The 21,957-nt window shown below is 34.8% G+C and overlaps 2 protein-coding genes across 3 annotated transcripts; one reads left to right on the top strand and one right to left on the bottom strand.

Moving 5' to 3' along the window:
* Nucleotides 1-40: 40 nt before the first annotated feature.
* LOC119081547 (hydroxysteroid dehydrogenase-like protein 2) lies at nucleotides 41-3,014 on the bottom strand. 2 transcript variants are annotated; one of them, XM_037190577.1, is made up of 6 exons: nucleotides 2,753-3,014; nucleotides 1,506-1,669; nucleotides 1,346-1,437; nucleotides 1,152-1,273; nucleotides 356-1,092; nucleotides 41-291 (listed from the first exon to the last, which is right to left on the bottom strand). In XM_037190577.1, exons 1-6 carry the CDS (start codon nucleotides 2,764-2,766, stop codon nucleotides 179-181), a joined length of 1,242 nt encoding a protein of 413 aa, XP_037046472.1. In that variant the 5' UTR covers nucleotides 2,767-3,014; the 3' UTR covers nucleotides 41-178. The 2 variants fall into 2 exon arrangements, with proteins under 2 accessions (XP_037046472.1, XP_037046463.1); XM_037190568.1 differs by lacking the exon at nucleotides 2,753-3,014 and adding an exon at nucleotides 1,744-1,775.
* Nucleotides 3,015-10,221: 7,207 nt separating this feature from the next.
* LOC119081543 (heart- and neural crest derivatives-expressed protein 2-like) lies at nucleotides 10,222-21,755 on the top strand. The gene is made up of 5 exons (XM_037190554.1): nucleotides 10,222-10,624; nucleotides 15,779-15,940; nucleotides 16,011-16,201; nucleotides 16,289-16,438; nucleotides 21,392-21,755. Exons 1-5 carry the CDS (start codon nucleotides 10,495-10,497, stop codon nucleotides 21,488-21,490), a joined length of 732 nt encoding a protein of 243 aa, XP_037046449.1. The 5' UTR covers nucleotides 10,222-10,494; the 3' UTR covers nucleotides 21,491-21,755.
* The last annotated feature ends 202 nt before the right edge of the window (nucleotides 21,756-21,957 follow it).

Raw genomic sequence — 21,957 nt, 5'->3', positions numbered from 1 at the left:
CTGTTCATCCGTTTAAATTCCTCATAGCAGCAACGTTTTCGCATTTCTTTTATTTTTTTTTCAATTTTTAACGAAAGTTTCAGTACAAAAATTTCACAGTTCTCATAGAACAACAAACGCGGAATCCACAACCAAAACACCCGGTTACCCACACAATTATCAGAAGTATTTTTTTCATTTATAATTTCGATTTCAAGCTACCCATCAGCTTCTCCAACTTCATGGCCTTCTGTAAGTCACCAGATATTTTCAATTTTCCACTCATAAAGGCAGTGGCGGCATTCAATTTACCTAAAACCAAAAATTAGAACCATCTCAGCATCGTCCCAGGGGCAAAAAAATTTACAAAGCTTACCAGAAAACATTGCGAAGAAATTCTTTGAGTCCATCGTCAACGTAGCATCGGCCGGTGTCGGACTGTCTCCTTTACCACACTTGCCACTGCCATTTTTCAAATCCAAATACCACAAACCGGACTCATCGCCTTTAACATTGAACGCGTACACAGCATTGACACGCTTCACCAAATCCTCATTCAACTGCTGTTCGATTTTCGCAAAGAGTGTGTCGATTTGCCCACCTCCTCCAGCAGCCGATGAACCTGCGGCCGCAGCTGGAGCGAATTTTCCAATTTCTTCCGGTGGAGTGTCGAGGAAAAAGTCTGGCATCAAATTGTGTGCATTTTCCGGAACACATGCGTACTGATTCATATCGCTAATGCCAGCAGAACGAAGAACCTCTTCGTCGATATAAAATTGTCCCGTCTTCGTGGAGCGTGGATCCTTTGATAAAATCTCATACGCCGCGTCGGCCATTATTTCCGGCTTCCGGGAGAATTGATTGCTATCCGGTCCGGTTAACATTTCGATAGCAGCTGTATGAATGGCAGTTTTCGGCCACAAAGCATTCACGCAAACTCCTTTCGTTTTGAATTCCTCAGCCATTCCCAATACGCACATCGACATTCCATATTTGGCCATTGTGTACGCCACATGCTGAGAGAACCAATGTGGTGCTAGGTTCAACGGTGGTGACAAATTCAATATGTGAGCATGGTTGCTCTTCTGCAGGTACGGAAGACATTCTTTGGATCTGCAATGCATGATTTAGATTTTCGAAGTCGGAGCAAGGGAAGGAAAAAGAGATCTTACACCAAAAATGTTCCCCTGGTGTTAATAGTGTGCATCAAATCGTAACGTTTCATATCCGTTTGTAGGGTTGGCGTTAATGAAATTGCACTGGCATTGTTGACTAAAATGTCGATGCCTCCGAACTAAATAGAAAGAGAAAATTATTTAGTCGAGCTATGTCGTTAACCGCAGGTATGTCCCAATGTCCATCGTACCTTATCTACGGCACTTTTAATTGCACTACGAACTTGATTTTCATCTCTTACATCTACGATACAAGGTAAGGCTTTTCCGCCGGCCTCTTCAACTGGAAAGTTGGAAAAATTCGATAACTAACTGCTTACCAGCAATCAGTGGTAATAAAAACCGACTCACTTTCCTTAGCCGCAGTATAAATGGTACCCGGTAATTTGGGATGAGGTTCAGCTGTTTTAGCAGCTACAATAATATTAGCTCCATCTCTTGCCGCTTTCAATGCAATAGCCTTTCCAATCCCCCGAGATGCCCCGGTAATGAATATGGTACGACCAGCTAGTTTTCTGCAAAGTAAATTTTTTGTTTTGTTGAAATTGAAAGTCACATTAAAATATTTGTCGTTGGGAGTCCTATGTACTTCGTGTTGTTATCCATATCGTTAGAGAAGAGTAGGAAATTTAATTAAATTTCGAGCTACAGATTTTTGCACCTTTGACCATTGAACAGCTCGTGTGATTTTTAAAGCTTATCGAATGTTACGGTTTTATCATGGTGTTAGGATAAGATTACACTCGTTATGTTTGTTATGTTTGTTATTGCTTTCGCTGACTGATGACAAGACATTGCTTGACATTGTTTTAAGACGGAAAAAGGAAGAATTTAGTTTTATGATCCAAACTTTGCAAACTTGGCTGACTCAGCTACCCAAGTTTTAATTAGTTAAACCTCCCATTTATTTGCAATAATATAATAAAACGAATAACTCAAGCAAGAGTCATCACAACAATAGCTTATATCTCAAACTGATGTTCCAGAGAGTCTTCTTCGCTTGATTCTATCTTCACTTAACTGATCAATGAACGCAATTAGCTCCTAAAATCCATCATTCTTAACGATCAATTGCGAAGCTTATCCGGCGACTTCGATCATTACCGAACTGTTGTTCTTTAAGGTAAGTGAATAGAACAATTTCAATGCTGTAATGAGACAGAATAACGAGTAGTGAGTAGTGCGTTGGACAGAAGCAACATTAATGCAACGTATACCCTTCAGTTACACTATTGTACCATTGGAAGGTCAGATCAAATAAATTCAAGACTTATGAATAGGTCTCATTCAGCGACCCAACTCTCCTACATCCAGCCCTAATATCTATTCGACAATCATCAACATCAATGAACTCTAACAAGTGAACAAAAATGAAATCTGGAAATTCTGTGAAAAGTAGGTTGGTCATGTCATGATGGGCGTAATGTTTGTACAGCACAACGTTTCATTTTCGGTCTGTCTAGTCTACGTATGCACAGCCTTTAAAAAAGTCTAACTGTAAATTATTACTCCGGTAATGTATTCATTAGACTTTGACACCACATACATAACATCATTCTACTTTGCACCTATATGGACTACATTTCCACCGAACTTACCCAGTGTTAATCATTTTCGAAATGAAGATTTGATGCACAATAAATTAAAAGCAAATGAAAACAGACAGAAAATCAAACTTTAAATGGCCAATCAACTGAAATTAATATCTGTTCGTGCAATTAACTAAAAGAAAATATCAAAAAGAGAGTGTTTTGTTGTTCAATCTGTCTGTCCGACAACACAATTCCAACGAACAAAGTCCAAACTCTCTGTTTTGTCCTAAGTTTCTGCTGATGTTTAAGGTGTCACATCGGTGGGAAAGAGGCGAATGTATGGTTCATTCGACGCAGCCGGCATAATGGTCGATGTGTGCGGAAGAGGGACATCATTGCAATTTACATTTTTTCGTAAAATGAAAAAGGGGAAACATCGCGCAAACATATGAGATTTTGGTGTTGGTTCAATTCGATAAATGAAGCTTCCTTACATCAATAACAGATGGCTCGTCAAGACTTTTGAAAGCTTTTTAGATAGAGGGATTTCGAAATTGAAAGATTTTCCGTTTGAGTGTAAATAATTGTTTGTGAATATTTATGATGATTGGTTCAGAGGATCCAGTTTACGGAGCTTCATGTCCACTTCTGCATCCATTTGATTTTTTTTAGTTTTTCGCGTAGGATCGTATAGGGGAGTACCAGATGTTTCAAATTTTATTGTTCAGCAGGGATAATTACGGATCCAATAGTACCAAATTCACCGAGTGCTGGGCCATAGGTCCACTTCCGCATCCATTGGAATAGGAGTTACAATAGTAACATCATAGGTGGAAGCCTTTTCCTTTTTATAAGTTGATTGGATATCGAGTAAATCTTCACTCATTTTTTGTTCAGAAAGGAAAATATGACATTGGACATCGGGATACGCTTGCACGATACATGTATATTCTGTGTCCATTTACCGTATATTTCGAGCATTTATTGATGCTATTGATGCTGTTTCGTTACACAAGCCAAGAAAAGGTGGTCCCGAGCAAAAAAAAAAAAAACAGCCAAATAGTATATGCATATACTGGTTTTTAAGTATATGATCATAAACTTTTATATACTGTCTGTTGCAGGTATATTTTAGGGTATAATTAAATACTGTCAACAGTATTTACTCATACCCTTCTGTATACTTTTGCATACTAAAAGTCAGGCTGTCATGAACTCTCGTCGAGGCAACATCATCCTTGTGAGATGTCATGTGAGACCAATGTTCAATAATATAAAAATTCTTGAAACATTCTTATCAGTTCACGTTATACTGTTTATTCCGTTGTCGTTTTTCTTGTTAGGCGTATCTGTAGAGCTTTCTCTTGATAGGAATATGTGTAGAGTTTTGTCTTGTTAGGTATAAGGGTTTTTCTGGCGACTGAAAAATGTGCAACTTCACAGCCCTGCTACTAGCTAGCATTAACATACAAAATATTCGAAGGCTGATGAAATCACAGTAGGCACTGCGTTTCCTTTGTATAGATAGATATTTGACTTCGATGCGTGAGATAAAACATACAATACAAACAATCGTAAGCGGTAGCTCATATCACTAAAGCCTCCAAATTTGACACTTGTCAAATCAGTGTTCATGCTAGGAGCAGTGCTGTGGCAACTTAAAAGAAAAATTTTGTTTCATTAATTTTCTCATTCTTTGATGGCAATAAAGATTGGAGTTTGTGAACGAAGATGGGTAATCAAAACCGAAAATGTCGTATTTCATTAAAAGCACTTTTTACCAACAATTTCAATTTTCTCAAAAATGTCACCAGAGCGTCATGAGTATAAAAAAGTATACGGTGATATGCTAAATAAGAACATGAAAGTGCATGACGGTATACTGAATATTCATATACTTCCATATACTGGTTTTGTATGGGAAAAAATCGAAAAAAGGGTATCCAAATACTTCACTGTTTACAAGGAAATCGTCATATACTTTCATATCTTTTCCTCGATTTTTGTTTGCTCGGGCGTCATCGCAACTTGTAAACATTTAGGTCTTTTCGGTGGTTGACAAATTAAATACTTCGTTCAAATGCAGTCTATATAGCTTTCACATACTATACGTTTGAAATTAGGGACTTTTCATACGTTAGGTAATAAAACATCCTCTTCCTCCCTGTTATATAACTGTGTGACACTATGCATGGGAAGAAAATGAATGAACTGTAACAAAAGCATCATAGCGCCTTCCCGCCTCCCTTTTCTTATGTAATCTATTAGGAACGACCGGACGATCGTTACGACCCTTTACACCAATACATTTGAGTTTTTTGATCGATGGTCTAACGAATTTGATTTTTTTATTATTTGGCATGACAGAGTACGGCAAAGTGAACTTTGTATCACTGTTTGTGACTGTAAAAGAGTTATTCATACAACCGAGTGATAAATGCTTTTTTAGGCAATAGATGTGTAGAGGCCGTAGGCCGAGTGTAACAATACACATCTTGTGCCTAAAAAATCATCTATCATCGAGTTATATACAATGTTTTTCGCAATAAAGGCAAAGGAAAGTCTCACTTTTCGTCACTTGTTGCGAAAAAATGCTTACCGGACGCTAGCATGTAATAATATAATACATACGGAAAAATGTGCTTATTCACTCTGTGGATTGTATCGATCTAGTTCGGCTCTGGATACAAAGTTCCCCTCGTGCTAGTAAGCAAATTTTCCCGCAGGTACGTTACGTACGTAACATACAATAGTCTCGTCTTAGTCCGATTAATGACACGCTTTCCCTACATTTGATGATCTAAATCTGAAACATTGTCTTTGAATACTAGGGCAATACACCATTTATGTTATGTCCAGTTCATAACTAGTAGTTATAAACAGTCAGAACCGGATTAAACAATTTTGCCTAATATGCAGATCAGTAACAATCAATTTAATTTAATGGTTGTTTTACTAGATTCTGTTGGATATAGTATTCCCCAGAAATATTTGGAAAATGTCCAGCAACTATATAGTGAGCCCAGCACCTGAACTAAACTATATGATGGTGGGCCCAAGATAGAGAAAAGAATACTTACATTTACCGAATGATACTTCAAACATCTAATTTTATTTCACTAACAAGTTATTTTCAGAAGTAGACGCTTCTGTACAACACCTATACCATGTTAATATACACAACGCAACATAGTTCGCTATATATTAGTATAATTAAGTAGCATTTTATACTTACTATATGCAAAAGAAAAAGTCGTATTTTTTTCTTCTGTTCTACTATTACATTAAATAAACAAATTTGTAAGCTACGGCATACACACATGTATCAATTTGTCTGTTGCATAAGAGAGACACATTATTTGCATTTATTTTTTAGGCGCCACTTGAGATATTTAGATTTTGAATGGATTTTTTTTTTTCGGGTAAAATATCGTCCTTAACCATAACAAATGGCAACAATATGTTGTTCACATTAAGTGCAATGTCCACAATTTTTTTTTTGTATCTACTGTTACTTATTGTATGTTGTGTGTAAGGAAAAATATATCTATGTTTACTGGCAGGACATCATCATGAGCTCGTGCAATTGATGATATAAGGAAAGTTGTTGTTTTTTTGAAGTAGTTAGGTGTTTTTTAGGCACCATAATATACTAATTTGGGTTGTCCAGGACAATTTGTCCTTGCGTAGGTGATTGATGTTACGACTCGAAATCAGCCTCATTGAGAGAGACAGTATAAATGAAGTATACCAAGAAGATGATAGGTAGTTTGCGCAAATAGGACTCGACAATCAGAATGAATTTAGAATATGTCAAGTTAACAAAGAGAGGCATGCAATGACTTTATTTCTCGCGACTTTAAATTTATAGATGTTTCCTCATCCTTCAATTACCCAACCACTTGTAAAAATCTTTAGGATTTTATTAATAAATTCAATACTTTTGAAAATGGCCTTGACGAAATCAGACCAATTTTCGCCAGGTGTGATTTTGAATGTTCATAGATCTCAAAATCTATAAACCCTCTTCAAACCCATTGGCCCCAGTGCTTAAAATTGTTGTTACTCCATATCTATTCGGTCTCAGTTTTCCTCTGACGACCAAAAGAGTTGTGACGAACCGTTTTCAAAGCAATTCATCATGTTTAAGAAAGTTTTTCATGATGTTAAGGATATCCACAAAAATTTTGATAGGATTCTCTATGTTCATCTATATGGCCTTTGTACTAATTAATCCCGGTTGATGTGAATTTTATGTTCTCAGTACAATTACACAAATTAGACGCATGTATATGTAGTAAAATATAAACCTTACTATATATAACTAGACATGGGCGATAATGATAATGATTATCGATAATTATCGACAAAAAAATATTGATAATCGATAATTATTGATGTTTTGATAATTATCAAGATATCGATAATTCGATACATCGATATTTCGGTCCGAAAATCCGATTTTTATCGATATATTCCGATATATCGGTATATTATCATGCATTTTCAGTTAAATATCAAAATATCGATATTTTGATAATTATCGAATTTCGATATTTTGATAATTATCGATAATTATTAAATTATCGATAACGATATGATTAATAAATTATCGATAATTTCTTTTGATTGATATTATCGATAATTTTGAACGTCTCCCATCCCAACCAATAGACACGACACTCTACTTACACTTTCAATCGGTACGGGTTTTGAAGAAGTATTTTTTTACCCTAAACTGTCTGTTAAGTTAAGACGTCGTAACATGACTCTTGAACCGAATAATTGTGTTAATTTTGTTTATATTTCTGGAACGTTGTCGAGTTTTAAATAACAAATTTCGTTGAAGGATATGGATATCGGTTTGTGAGGTCACAACGATACCTTTCTCTTAAAAACGATACATATGTTCGTAACAAAAAAAAATTAAATGTTTTCCAACAATTCATGATGTTTGGAAATATTTCGAAATTATGTAATTTGTCAGAATCAATTCAAAATTTGGTCTATTCGGATATCAAGGTCATGGGATGGGTGATTTTATCACTAACACGAAACAGGTCAGGTGTTAATCAATCGGTAACTGAAGCTAGATTTTACCTGCACTGAATTTAATGATTTTAATTTCAATTTACCCAAACGGAAAAAATTCAAGGAAAATTTAAAGTTCAACAATAATATCAAATCCAATGTTAAGTCGAAAAACGCAGATCATGTCGTATTTGCGATGGTGCATTTTGTTGGCAGAAACCAGAAATTTCGAAGCAATAACATGTTACATACTTTACGTCTTGAGGAAGTAAACGTAAGGAGCTACTTCTAGGGACGTTTGTAATGACCATTTTCACATCTCGAGCACAGTAAGGTTGAGAAACTTTATTGAGGAAAGTAAACTACTCGAAGTGTCATAAATAAGAAAATGATACTTCCTGTGCATACTCAAAAGAAGCATAATTTACATCATTTGTCCTGATTTTCATCAACGCACTTCAAGCAAAAGTGCTATTAATGACAGCTGCCAAATATACAGAGTACTATTTTGTATGAAATTTTATTCCCACTCGTACTATTTTAGGTCAAGCCTCGCAACGGAAAAATTTCCTGTGGTGGTAAAAACGGTAAAAACGGTGTTTTCTGTAAAATACAGCCAGAATGCTCGCATCACATGTCGCTACGTTCTTCTATCACTTCTGTCACTCAAATGTCACTCTTGACATTCAAAGTTATCTCGAAGAAAGTTTTTTTCTCTTACCATCGACCCAGGTTATTCGCCAGATTAATCACTTTCCGCTTGTCCACAAACAGTGCCTTGCAATTTTTTACTAAATTTGAGTTTCGAATCCACTAAATGTCCTCGACAGAATCGATACAAACCTAAACTCTTTGCTGACTCAATTGTAGGAAAGTAATCAGGGACTATTTTTGGACATTTTCCTAAGTTAGCTCTAATTTTCTCACATTTGAAAATGTGGGAAAACGTAAGAAAATTTGGGAAGATATTTTCCCAAAAAAGTCCCTGAACAAAAAGTTGATGTGTGACGAAGGAAGGAAGGAAGGAAAAATCTGAATTTTTCTGTAGGAAAATATACAATTCAGCTCTAAGCAAAATTCCCATTTTTCCGTCTTGATCCTTCTTGTAATTTAATTGCAGACAGTATATATACAATAGCAGATAACAACAACTCATTCGTTATTTTAATGGTAAGACACCCATCCAAATTGTTTAAACAAATATTTTTGTATTAACACGACACAGTCATCTAATTAGAAAGGATCCTTTCAGTCTCATAAAACAAAAACGTTGAGTAGATTTATCAAAACCGCCACACTTCAGTTTAATTAAATTATGCAAAAATTTACATCTAACGGTACAGTGTTTTCATTGGTACTCAACTGAACCAATGAAACGGAGGACCTCCCACTGCGAATAACAGAAGAACGTTCAGTGATGTTTGTACTTATACACATTTTTTTCTTTCGTATACCGAAATGTGTATTTACAACATCAACACCAACAATTGGAAAATTTTACAGGGAGATTAGTAGAGCTGTTCATTCAGCTGATGCATTTTAAATGAACAAACAAAAAAAGTTAGCTGGTGAGGTCCTTTCTCTTATTGTGTAACGCATTGTTTGTAATGGAATAACTACGAAACTCTTTAAGGGCAAGCAGAATTCAATCATTTCAATTTGTCTGATGTCGAAGAAGGATAATCTTCTAAAATGCGTGTGCTGTTGAATCATTAGATGCACATTACTATACCAGTGAAGTAATTTGATATCTCGTATCCAGGGCTTCAGCCCGAGGTACTTTTACTCATCGTGATACGAGATATCAAATTATTTCACTGGTATAGTATAACGTTTTACTTTACGAGCGAGGGAAAAGGTTTTCACTAGTGAGGGAATAGCCACATTACCTCACTAGTAAAGTAAAAAAGATTTCTTCCATTCGTCATAGGTTTCCAAACTTAAGAGTCTGCCTACTTCATCCGTAAATTTAGAACCCATCGTCTCTACTGCGAAGGTGAGATAGAAACTATTCTTACGTTTTCGACGTAGTGCTAGAATTTCTCTATATCCGCTAATTTTGCATGTCGCCATTTTGACATTGAGTTTATGTAACTTTTTGAAACTTTTTTGAAAAAGGTCCTTGGAGTGGGACGTAACATGTGTGTTGCGTTCCACACTAAGGACCTTCATATATTCGATATTCCACTGAATTCCACTGCTATAACGTCTGAAATTGTTCCAACCAAACGAGTAAGGGCTGGTCGCTCGATGAGCTCTAGGAAATATAAATATAAATAGAAGACTATCCACTCGGCATTCGATTCAACGAATTCATGAACGATAAACGGAAAATCGGTTCAACTTTTTGTCGTCATCCTGTTATTAGAAAATGTATCATTCGAAAGTGGGAGGGTTTGAAAATGCAATATGATGAAGATGTTTTCAGTAAATTATATGTGTACGTTGTGATGCGCAATATTAGTTTTGATGAAAAGTTTCAGTTCACTTTTGCTAGTAGCCGGGTTCAGTATATTTTTTGTACCACAAAAAGTTCTGTAAGCCAAAAAAGAAAACGAAAAGCGTAGAGTGTTTCGGTTCTATTGTGTCCAGTGTATTGTGAAAGTAAATGATATTCGACACATTTTTCTAGTATATATGCGCAATTATTATGAATAAGAAAATGCATCTGTGATAAATGCAATTAAAATAAAAAAATAATTAAAAATTCGATGCTGATTTATCGTTGAATTAATTTGTTTGAAACAAAAAAAGAAAAGAAATTGAGTGAAGAAAAGATGTCAGCAGCAACGTATACCAGTGATATTGATATCTGCCAAAGAGTTATTCCCAGCGAAACCTATTACGAGCCCAACGGAACATATTATACGCAAATTTACTCAAACTCGTTACTGGAACAACCAGAAGGTAAATTTAAACAACAATTTTTGATTTAATTTGCAATGTCTTCTGAATAGTCTTTCAAAATGCAGATCGACTTGGTAATTTTTTTTTTTAATTCGACGAATTATTTTTAATTTTTTCAAACATTTAAATCATCTGTTATCGTCAGAAATGACGTAAATTAGCGATAGGGTCCTCATTTGCATAAAGCATATGTGTGCAATGAAACAATACTACATTACAGTCTCGCTGAGACATTTTTTGTTGAGGCATATGGGATTCTAGTTTATTTTACGTGATATTAAGCAGGCAATAACCTGAATATCCACATTGACCGCCGTAGAGTAATTCTTTAATTCGGAAACAACTTTGTGTTACAAGGAAACTAACGCGTGTGCTTTTGAGCGGCTTGCTTTTATCACAAAACTGTTCCTCTACTTTTGCAGCAATTGATAAAATTCAGATTTAAACAAGTAACAAACTGATAATATGCCTTCCTTCTGTTCTGTGAGAGGTTACCGATTGATTAAACCTGTCACACGGCTATTCATCTGTTATCGATAACGACTACAAAAATAATGACAAGCTCTGGTTAATATGATCGTTTATTTAGTAAAATACATGTTAAAAAATTGAAGTACAAGATTTTAAATCAAAAAATTAAAAATACTTTGATCGATGGAAGTAATAGACCCGATAATAATACTGGTCATATACTTGCCGTCTGTAACAGGTTAAGTTGTCGGAGCTTAAAAACAAAAAAAAAATTGTATACACCTTTATCGGTATGCATAGTACAATCTTGACTATTGGTTAATTTATTACTAGTGTTGAATTGTGCATCTCCCTTTTACTTGCGTAATTAGAAGACGTAAGACGTGTGCAGGATTAAAGACCAAAATTAATGTGCTGTAAGCATCCTTCTTCAGGTCAGTTCGTGTGGTTTGACTCGTTTTAGTCTCCTTACCTCATTTGTAATATCTAGTAATAGGATGGCTTCTACGTTGGTATGGTTTAGAAGTCTCTTCTCGTGTCTTATGGCGTTTTCGCGAATTACGTCGGCTACCCATAACACAAAAAAAACGTCACAAAAAATATGCCCAAAAAGTATACGACAGCTAGTGTAACCATTTGTCACGTTTCTTATTTCTTACTAAAAAAAAACTAACAAAATTAAAGAACGCACACTTAAAGTGGTCAGAGAAAACCGTCTATAATATTGGTCGGTTGCTATTAAAGTCTAAAAAAAATTGATTTTCTCTTTCAAATTAAGGAAAATATTCTAATTATCATATCGCGTCATTTTTGCGGCAGTGCTATCGTTTCTCGTCTTACAGCGAAAGAAGTGCGTATGGAGATTACATTACACCTAAAACATTTCTTCAATACGTAACGCTTACATTTTAACTTAGATGTATTGGCTACATAGGTCTTTTAACTGTTTGAGACCATGATATATTTTCGCGAGATTCTCAAAGGCCTCACAGTTGCTAGGATTGTACTCCACCAAAATTTAACTTTTTGTTTAGACTTTGGTAGTTTACACAGTCGGATGCATTCCAAAAATTCTCCTCTGCGTAATTATTAAGGTAGAAAAATGTGTGTTGTTTACGTGTATTTCAAGATCATTAAATTTGTGTTCATTTTTATTGCATCTCTGTTCGGTTGATCTTGCTATACAAAACACATTTTTTTTTACTCTGTTACGATGTAAATACATGCATCATGTGCGTACTACCTACTACACGTACAAAAGTTGTGCCTACCTACATGAAAAAAAAAAATAGAAGAGACGAGAATTACCTTCAGTAGCCCGAAAATCCGAAAAATCTTAATATAAACGTTTAGTGTTATTTTATAAACATTTTATCGCATGTTGTTTACATTAAAAAAGTGTTACTATACTAACTGAAAAAGCTATAAAAAAGCGATATACAATGAAATCTTAAACAAATAAACAAAAAGGAAAAAATCGAACATTATTGATGTGTATTAAGTTTGGAACTCACTGGGAAAATCGTTTGAGAGTTCATAATATTCGTTTCTGTGTACTCCTCTCATTTTTTACTTTACAATTTTTTTTTGTTTAAATTTTATAGTCCTTCGTTCGTGTTGCTTTACTTGTATATTATTACTAAAAAAGTATTTCTTTTGTGTATTTTTCTTATGTGAATTGATTGTATATCTAGAATAGGAATATATCCACAACAGAAAAATCGTTAGTACATAATTTGTGATATAATTAGAGTTCATAGAAGATAGAGATGTTCAATTTAAACAATTAGTGTTTACTAGGGCCCTGTTATTTTAAGGAAGGTAAAACACTACAATATAATTACAGGTTCCAAAAGTATTTTTTTTTAGAAATTTTATTTTCCTTAGGCTGAACGCTTATTTACTTATTTTATGCAAGTCAGAATCATAATGTTCGAAAACTGCAAGCTTTAGATCCAAACCACATAAGACCCTATTTGGCCCAAAAGCACATTAAATTACCTGTCAAATGACACCATACACGACCATGTACGTTTTGTGTACCTCGAGAAATTTCAGAAAGAAGAGTGTAAGTCTTCGGTTGAAAACTTTAACTGCACATATTTCAGTGTTGATGAATTTTAAACCCAATAAGTCCCTATTCGGCTCAATAGTACGTGTGATTACTTTTCTAATGACACCCCACATGACCCTGTACGGCGCGAGTAACTGGAGAAATCTTTGTAAGAAAAGTGCAAGTTTTCGGTTTTTGATCACCTTTCACCAGCCACACAAACTTCGAAGAATTTTTTTGAAAGTGGTTTTGGCTTCTAGGGTCGAATACCTTTCCAGGCACATATAAAAAAGTCCACTGGAAAATGCGTCTGATTTCGCTAGGCTGTTTTTCAAAAGAATCCCTCATACTCAGGCTGGTATCAAGGCATCTGCTCTGAGAATTTTTTTTGGTGGGAAGTTACTCTACTTTTGTAGCCCAAAATCATGATCTTTAAGATCTTCATAATATATATTATTACAGAAGCGAAAACGAGACAACAACATAGACCAGAAGTTTTTAGTAAAATGCCTCACTAATCGAAAGAACAAATGATTTCGACCTCATCTTCGTATTGGTAAAATTGATACAAGAATAATTGTAACTTCTGTCGTAGTTCGATTAATATGTAGTTAATATGTACAGTACATCAAAGAAAAGGCGATACTTTAATCAAAAGATGTAACAGATTTTATGATTACAAAGTATCACTAGCTGCAATTGCACAGTACCAGGAAGGAAAGTGGGTCGACTAAACTATTGACTGTAACAATTCGAATAATATGATGACTCGACACACTTGATGAATTACCGGAAATATTTAATTTCCATGTGGGCGTATTATTTCATGAGTGTAAATGATACGTGAACAGAAACAACCCTTTTGCTTATTAATATATTCATGTAAATGACACACTTTGAAAATATTGACTTAATTTTGATAAATGCGGACCCAAAAAAAATCTGTTTATTTCAACAACAACAAAAAGAGTCCATTTAGACAAATTTTCGTCTAATTATGTGTTCTGGTTTATAGCTTAGAAAGTAAAGTGTAGCACTATAGTGTTACACGACTAGGATGTTGTACACGAACTGGATACATGTGTTTTTCTTATGTAGATATGTCGATATTTAAATAAACAAACCGCAAATTGTTTTGACTAACTTAAAATGACGTTATCAGAGGCAGAGTATGTTATGAAGAGAAATTTACCTTAAAATTTATGAATTTAAACAGAAAAACGAAATTCATTTAAATTTATTGTCAAAAAGTTCGAATTATAAGTGGAAACAAATCCTTTACTTGAAGGAAACGGAAATAATAACTCAGAGAGCGTTATAAATTGTTGGATTTGGTTTTTCAAATATTTATGTTTCACTAAAGTCTTTTTGGCTATCATACGGATGAGCGGGCAAGTGCAGTACATTTATTGCATTCTTCCTTCTAAAATGATTTTGATTTAAATAATTCATTTTTTTAAAAAGTACTTTCAAGTAACCCTCTCTGTTTAGCAAGCAAACAAAAGTAAAAGAACTGTAGAATTTTGCTCGTGATATCTCTCTTTTAGGAATTGCCTAAAACCAATGGTCCAAAACATGATTCACAAATAACTTTTGGAACACAAGTGACGAAAGTAAGAAAATTCAACCGTCACCGTCTATGTATTTAGTTTTTCATCTATCTTCTCCTCAGACCGAAAAAGTTTATTTAGGCGCCTCTGAACCTTTTTCAGCCCATTCGCCCGATGCGCCTTTCGGTAGCCAGTCCGGCCCTTGCTAGTGCACCATGTGAACCAATATTACCTTTGCATCTCTGTTCAAGGAGAAGTACTTTTGGGTTCCATTGCATGTCGTGTCTAACTTTGCATATTTCAATTTTCTTGGTATGTGAAAGCTACAATTTCCTAGTTGATGTAACGAACGCATTGTTATCTCTATGAAATACTACTGGTAGAAAGTTAATGAGATTCTTAAAACTAAGACCTTATCACATCACATACAACCCAATACAATTGTCTACAAACTTTCACATCTTCTGATTTAAATATGTATACACAGAGATGGAAGCAAAATCTCCTACTTCATTAGTTATACATACATGATGCCATATCAGACCGCGTTAGCCAAGGGACGTGCTTGTTTCCGTAGTCGTTTTCGATGATAGATGATACTGTCTCACCCGAGATTCTTATTTATATCGAGCTGTTGAAAGTGAATTCTGTTTATAACTAGTTATGACGCATATGCGGAGTGTCCTTGATACAAAATCTATTTTCACGGTTGTCATATTCAATAAAAGACTACTCTTAATCTCATAAATGAAATATTTACCGTCACCAAAAGTTTACTTTTCAAATACTCCTATACCAAAACTCAACAATTTTGTTCGGCCATAAACTTGATTTTGAAATTTAAAGCGAAGGCAGGAGATAGTATTATTCTGACTTTTTTTTATCAGGCGGAGACACGAAAATGTGGTTGAAAATTCAAACTTTTTTAAGTTACGTGATTGTATCATTCCAGTGAGCCAGGTCAATTATAAAACATATTTCGTGGTCCGTTCAATGCATTTCCATGAGCTCAATTATGCACAAAGCCCTAAGCCGAATGTTTATTCGCATGAAAAATATTTTTTTCTTTTAAATAAACAGGAGGAACACACATCCTTGCTGAAGAAGGATACTGGGGATCGCCATGCAGTTCCGATTCAAACAATGTTCGAGATTGTTCGCCGTCTAGTCACACAAATCCATCATCATCTCCATATCACCAGTATGCTCCAGTTTACTATCCGCCACAGTACGAACGACCTGGTAAGTGATTGCTTTTCTACTTCGATTTATTTTCAATTAATAAGACATTCGAAAAATGTTCCATCGACAGAACACATTTATGATGAAGGATACTACGGCACATCGTCGACGAATCTAGCTCCGGTTCCATTTGTTCGAGTTGTGAAGCGGCGAACAACAGCGAATAAAAAAGAACGGCGGCGAACACAAAGCATAAATTCAGCTTTCTCATATTTGAGAGATTGCATTCCAAATGTTCCATCTGATACTAAGTTATCAAAAGTAAGTGTTCGAATGCTTTACTCTTAGTCGCCTCGACAGTCATTTGATTTAGAATTAATTTTTTTGTTTTTCTTTTGCTTCGAACAGATTAAAACTTTAAGATTAGCTACGTCATATATCTCGTATTTGACCAGGGTGTTAGAAGGTGATCAGGATCCGTCGGGTGGTTTCAGAGCAGAATTGGTTCCATCGTCTAGGAAAATTAACGCAGAGCGGAGAGCCAAGAATGAAGCACAGGTAAATTTTAATTCGACTAACTCGAACTGATTCACCATTCACAAAGTACGAACGATTCTAAAGTGTGAGGTTAGACAAAAACGTGCACTCCACACATAAATTCCATAAATTTTTGCGTGTGCGAGGGAGGAAAGGGTCTAAAATTCATTATGAATGGTACCTTAGGTTAAGTTGTGTCCCAGCTCTTGACGAACAATCTGAGTATGCGTGTTGGAAACTAATAAATTTACTGTCGCACCTTAAATAACTAAAATATTTATGTGAATTCTGAACACCTCCACTGTGAAACTTTTCCGACTCCCATCCATGATCTTTGCTCAGATTCCATTTGTTATTTTTTTCTCTGGACAGTGGGATATTTTCTAAATTAACTGGTACGCGTTTCTTTCGCATTATTCACTCATTTCCGGATTAAATATTAAATTCCTCCAAGCACCGTTAAGTGTATAGCATTTTCCAACTGGTCGATGCTCTACCGTGGTGGTGTACGAGAAAACGTTAAAGTTTATTGGTGCGTCTAAAAATACTTTCATTTTAGCATTTCTTTTTGAACTTTGTTTCGGAGCTCATAATGAAGTGCTTTTGTATCGAAATTTCCATCAAGTCGGGTTATTACTTTGATAAATCATTTTCTGAAAAATTCCCTTTGCATACGTGCATCATGCGTGCACAGTTTACTGCTCTCTTTCTGTGTGCATCTCACGATGGTGTACGCGCTCATTGAAAAAAAAATTCAATAAAGAACATTGTGATATCTACGCTCAATTTTTAAAAACCACTTAAGAATTATGCTCAATTAGTTAAAAGTCAATGAATTTGATATGAACGCCGTTTTTCATTTGATTTTTTCTTCCTCTCTTCTAAAGTAAATGCCGATGCCGACACACAAGTACTTTTTACTTCTTACTTGAAGATAATGGCGCCCCTTTTTACGATAAGGAGGTGCATTATTTCTACTTTACGTTTAAAATATTAAAAATTTCTATTAATATACGTGGGAGTTTTCTTGTCCCTTCGCAAAGCTATGGGAAATTTGACTAATAATTTTTCCGTCAATGAATTATAAAGACTTATTGTAACGACTAACTCTTAAAAAAAACCTATGAGAGCAATCGTTGTATGATGACAGAAAGATTGTGAGAGTACAGAAGACGACATTGTAGTAAATTGTATTAAGCAGCACTTATATTAGATATTGCTTTTGTCGTTAATTCTCATTCGACAGCACTTCCACCAGCACCTGTGAAGTTCAGTACTCAGATTCAGCCTTGAATTTCCTGTTTACACAAGGCTTTTAAATCCAGTTTAACAAAACAATTTGTACAACGATTAGGAAAATCACCAAAAATATATCAGCGAGAGATTTATTTCAAGGATTACAATGCCTGAGTTGTGATTGTTAGAAGGTGGAATGTAGAATGTTAAATGTAGAATAGTGTACAAAGATACAGGGTCTGGATTTGACACAGACAGCTGAGAGTTTGTTTGCTGGAGAGAATATTGATTCTTGCATTAAATTTATTTAAATTCCACAAAATTTTGCTAGCATTGTCTGCACCGAAGTTGTACTCTCTCTAATAAAACAAATGGTTAATCACTGTAGAGGTGAGTCTGCTATCCATCGGTTGCCAATAACTGATTAACGACTAGTTCATTACTGGTTACTAAAAAACATTGTTTCTTTGACTCCATTGCCTTGTGCATAGGACTACAGTTCTTGCCGTCGCTGGCTTACAAAATTCACAAATTTGTGTTCAAACGATTTATTTTGAGACATTCAATTTTTTTCACGAATTTGCGTAATGCATATACCAAGTTACGCCGAGGATGTACACGCACCCATATCATTTTCCATAATATTACTCAATTTATCACAATTCAATTAACACTTGACTCCCGAAACTTAATTCAATTTTTCCCACCATAAACGAAACCCCTAATGCGGTAATTGCCACTAAAAATAACCAAAATATTGTCTGCAATTCAATTGAAATATAACAACAAAACCCTCTTCAAGTAATAACTTTTAACACTTGCACAAAATGGTATAATGCTGTAATTCAATGGCTCAATTATGGTGTATTGGCTTGGTATTTTATATACATTTGTGAAGTGGCTGACGATCGCTGGAAAATAGTTCTCATCGTTTCTGGTTATACACACAAAAATGTATAATTGAATTGGATTTTAAATGTGCATTTAAGGGTGCAATATATCAATGGATTGCGTAATGCAATTATTTTATTTTCTAAATAAAATTACCCAAAATGATTAAATCGGGATGATGCATTGTGTCAGTGTGCATGAATAAAGCAAATCAAATAAAAATGCGGTGGAAATGCATTAAAGGTCATAGACATTTAAATAATAGCTATCTAAAAGATCTACAACGACACTTGGAATATAAGAATTTGAAAATATTGACATAGTGCAATGTTTAATGCCAAAGTTAATGGTACTTACCATATCCACAAAGATGTTCGAAGCGTGTTTCAGTGTTAGTACGGTATGAATGAGTTCAACGTGTTCATCACGGCAGAGTAAAATAAACCAGACAGGAGCGGTTCATTTTCGAAACGTCAAATAGGAAAATAGGGACCTTATACACTGGATGAAAATGAGCTCAAATGAACACTGACATAAATTGAAAAATTTTGTTCGCAAAAAATATAGGGCTACTAGATTATTCAGGTCCCTAGTCAAATCAGCGCTCCTGCCTGGTTAACTTTACTCTGTCGTGTGTTCATGTATCCAGATAAATATTTCAAATAATTTTTTCATTTGCTAAATAAAAAACGTGAACTGCAAGCACAAACACCAATTTCTAAGCTAGCAAACAGTACTTTTCAACGCGTGTATTCACTACCTATATCACGACTCTTGTTAGATCGGCCAAAACTTTAAATTTCGACTCTAAATAATTGCAGAGATCTCCCAGCCGCTAATATCGAAGAAATATTTCACTAAATTGACTAATTTCACTATTTTTGAAATTTGGTGAAATTTAGTTAAAGTAATTCTCAAATATTAGGCGGTGATTTAACATTTAGGGTGGGTCGTATTTTCATTTTGTTTTTATTTTAAAGGGCCTGGCCCCAGGCTGTACTTAGAACTGACCAAGGAATTCGAAACAGCTAAAAAAATCAAAAATTAATTTTTCCCCTGCCTCTAGCCTGATTTTGATTTTCGGGGTAGTAGCATGAAATTGCACATATTGTTGACTGATATCTCGGATATTTGGGGACACTGCTAACTCTAGTTAATAGCTGAGGAGTCCAGCTATGAAATACCATAAGAAAGTTGTTGACCTTCGCCTTCTTTCGGGCAGAGTAACACTTGTCTGAGCAAATAAACGTAAATTCGTCGATTTTTGTTCATTTGACTTTTTCACTCTAACAAAAAGTTGCCAACTTTGGGCTTCGAAAACAAAGCTCCTGTGAGTTTTTTTAACTCGTTTTCAACAAACGTCTCTGCAATGGATTCTCTATGAGATTACCTGTCCAGACATACCTCACACGACGTATTATGTCATGATTTGTCGATTGTATAAATAAAGTTGACATTTTTTGTCGAAAAGTCTTAGTCGGGAACACTGACAGAGTTACTCTGCCCGAGTGAAGGCGAAGGTCAACAACGTTCTTATGGCATTTCATAGCTGTTATTACCTACAGTTAGCAGTAATGCCTTTTGTTCCCAAATGTCCGAGATATCAGTCAGCAATATGTACAATTTCATGCTACTACCCCGAAAATCAAAATCAGTCAAGAGGCCAGGCCTTTTAAAATAAAAACAAAATGAAAATACGACCCACCCTATTTAATATGAGTATTCATTCTATAACACCTCGAGTGAATATCAAACCTCGAGTGACTATCAAACCTCGAGTGACTATCAAACCTCGAGTGACTATCAAACCTCGAGTGACGTGTATTTCTACAAATCGTTGGCAACGTATTTTCAAACCGAAACTCATCTGAGGATTTGCAATTCCTTTTTGAGGATTTTCTGTTCCATTTTTGCAGTATTTTCAAGGATTTTCAACGGTTTTAAGGACTTTCTTTATCCGGCACTAGTCTTCCAAAAGCGCTCTAACTTTCTTGAGACCATAAAGACTAAAGTAGTTTCTTAGAATTGTATGACTTCTGAATATTTAACCAATAATTTCCCTCTGCTGATTTTATCATTTTCTTTTATTCATTTAAATGTTCAATATATCACATCTGCCTGCGCACTCAATCCGAGTGAAAATGAATCGAACCAGCGAAAAAACAAAACAAAATTGCCTATAAACGATCAAACATTTTGTTTTCATCATCACTTTATCACAAAGTGAATTTGAGGGGCGTATTCGGATAATTTTTTTTTTGTTTATCCATCTCTTTATTTCTCATATTATGGCCCATGTAATTTTTTTTGGTTCGGTGTGACTAAACATAAACTCATATTTTATAGCTGCAATATTATAGATAGCAAAGTTGAAGTACATTATTAGATTAGAAAACAGATGCCTCTTAATTCGTTTAATAGATTTTCTTACTTAAAATAATTTGTATTTATAGCAACAATGTCTGTTGTTCGTGTCCTCGTTGATGTGTGTCGATGTTGTTGTTATTTGTATATTTTATATAAGATACACAACTAAACGTTGATAAGTTTACGTTCAAGACATCTAATTAGACGTAAAATTAATTACTTTGTGGACCGCCTCATCATTTAATATTTTTTTTATTAAATATGCACATCGTTAAATAGATTTACTGTTCGAAATTTATACTAACACTCCCCTCACTGGTTTCGACAGTCTATATTCAAATATCAAAATTGAAAAAGTTTATTTAAGTACAACAATAAAAAGAAATGCTTTTTATAAAATAAGATTTTAAAGACATCCTTGCCTTTTCATTCTGAGTTTAGGAACAATTATATCTTCTCTACTTTATGTCTTCATTTCAGGGTCTTCCGCCAACAGAAATTTTGGAGCAGAAAAAAGGAAAAGGCAGAACAGGTTGGCCACAACACGTTTGGGCATCTGAACTGAAGCAAGAGCAATAGATCTCATTTAAAAAAGAAAAGAAAAATTGAATTCAACGGAAAATGTTGTCGATGTAAATTATCATAAATTTCTACTGTTTTAATATTCTGCGACCAGTTTTATTTTTTGGGTCGTCATGAAAACATTCTTTAAAAATTGCATTTTCTCGGTCGTATAACCTGTGAGACTATACTCAAACTATTATGGATTACGAACAAGACAGATCAGCATCAAACGAATACGATTTGACTAATGAAAGATGAGATTTGTGGCAATAAGAAAAACTAAATAATTTTGCAGGGTTCGTTCACAAATGACGTCACACTATTAGGGAGAAAGGAAAGTATGGTAATTATATGACATCGGGAATTTTTTGTATCATATTCCCTTGACTGGGGCGGGGCGGACACCAAATTCAATATAAAATATCGTAACGTCACTTGTGCACGACCCCCATCAGGCGAAGTGAAATTATCTAACTGAAATA

The sequence above is a fragment of the Bradysia coprophila genome, chromosome X (assembly GCF_014529535.1).
Source record: "Bradysia coprophila strain Holo2 chromosome X, BU_Bcop_v1, whole genome shotgun sequence".
Classification (NCBI taxonomy): Eukaryota; Metazoa; Arthropoda; class Insecta; order Diptera; family Sciaridae; genus Bradysia; species Bradysia coprophila.
Note: the sequence above shows the minus strand (reverse complement) of the source record. Positions and strands in the feature narration are given on the sequence as shown.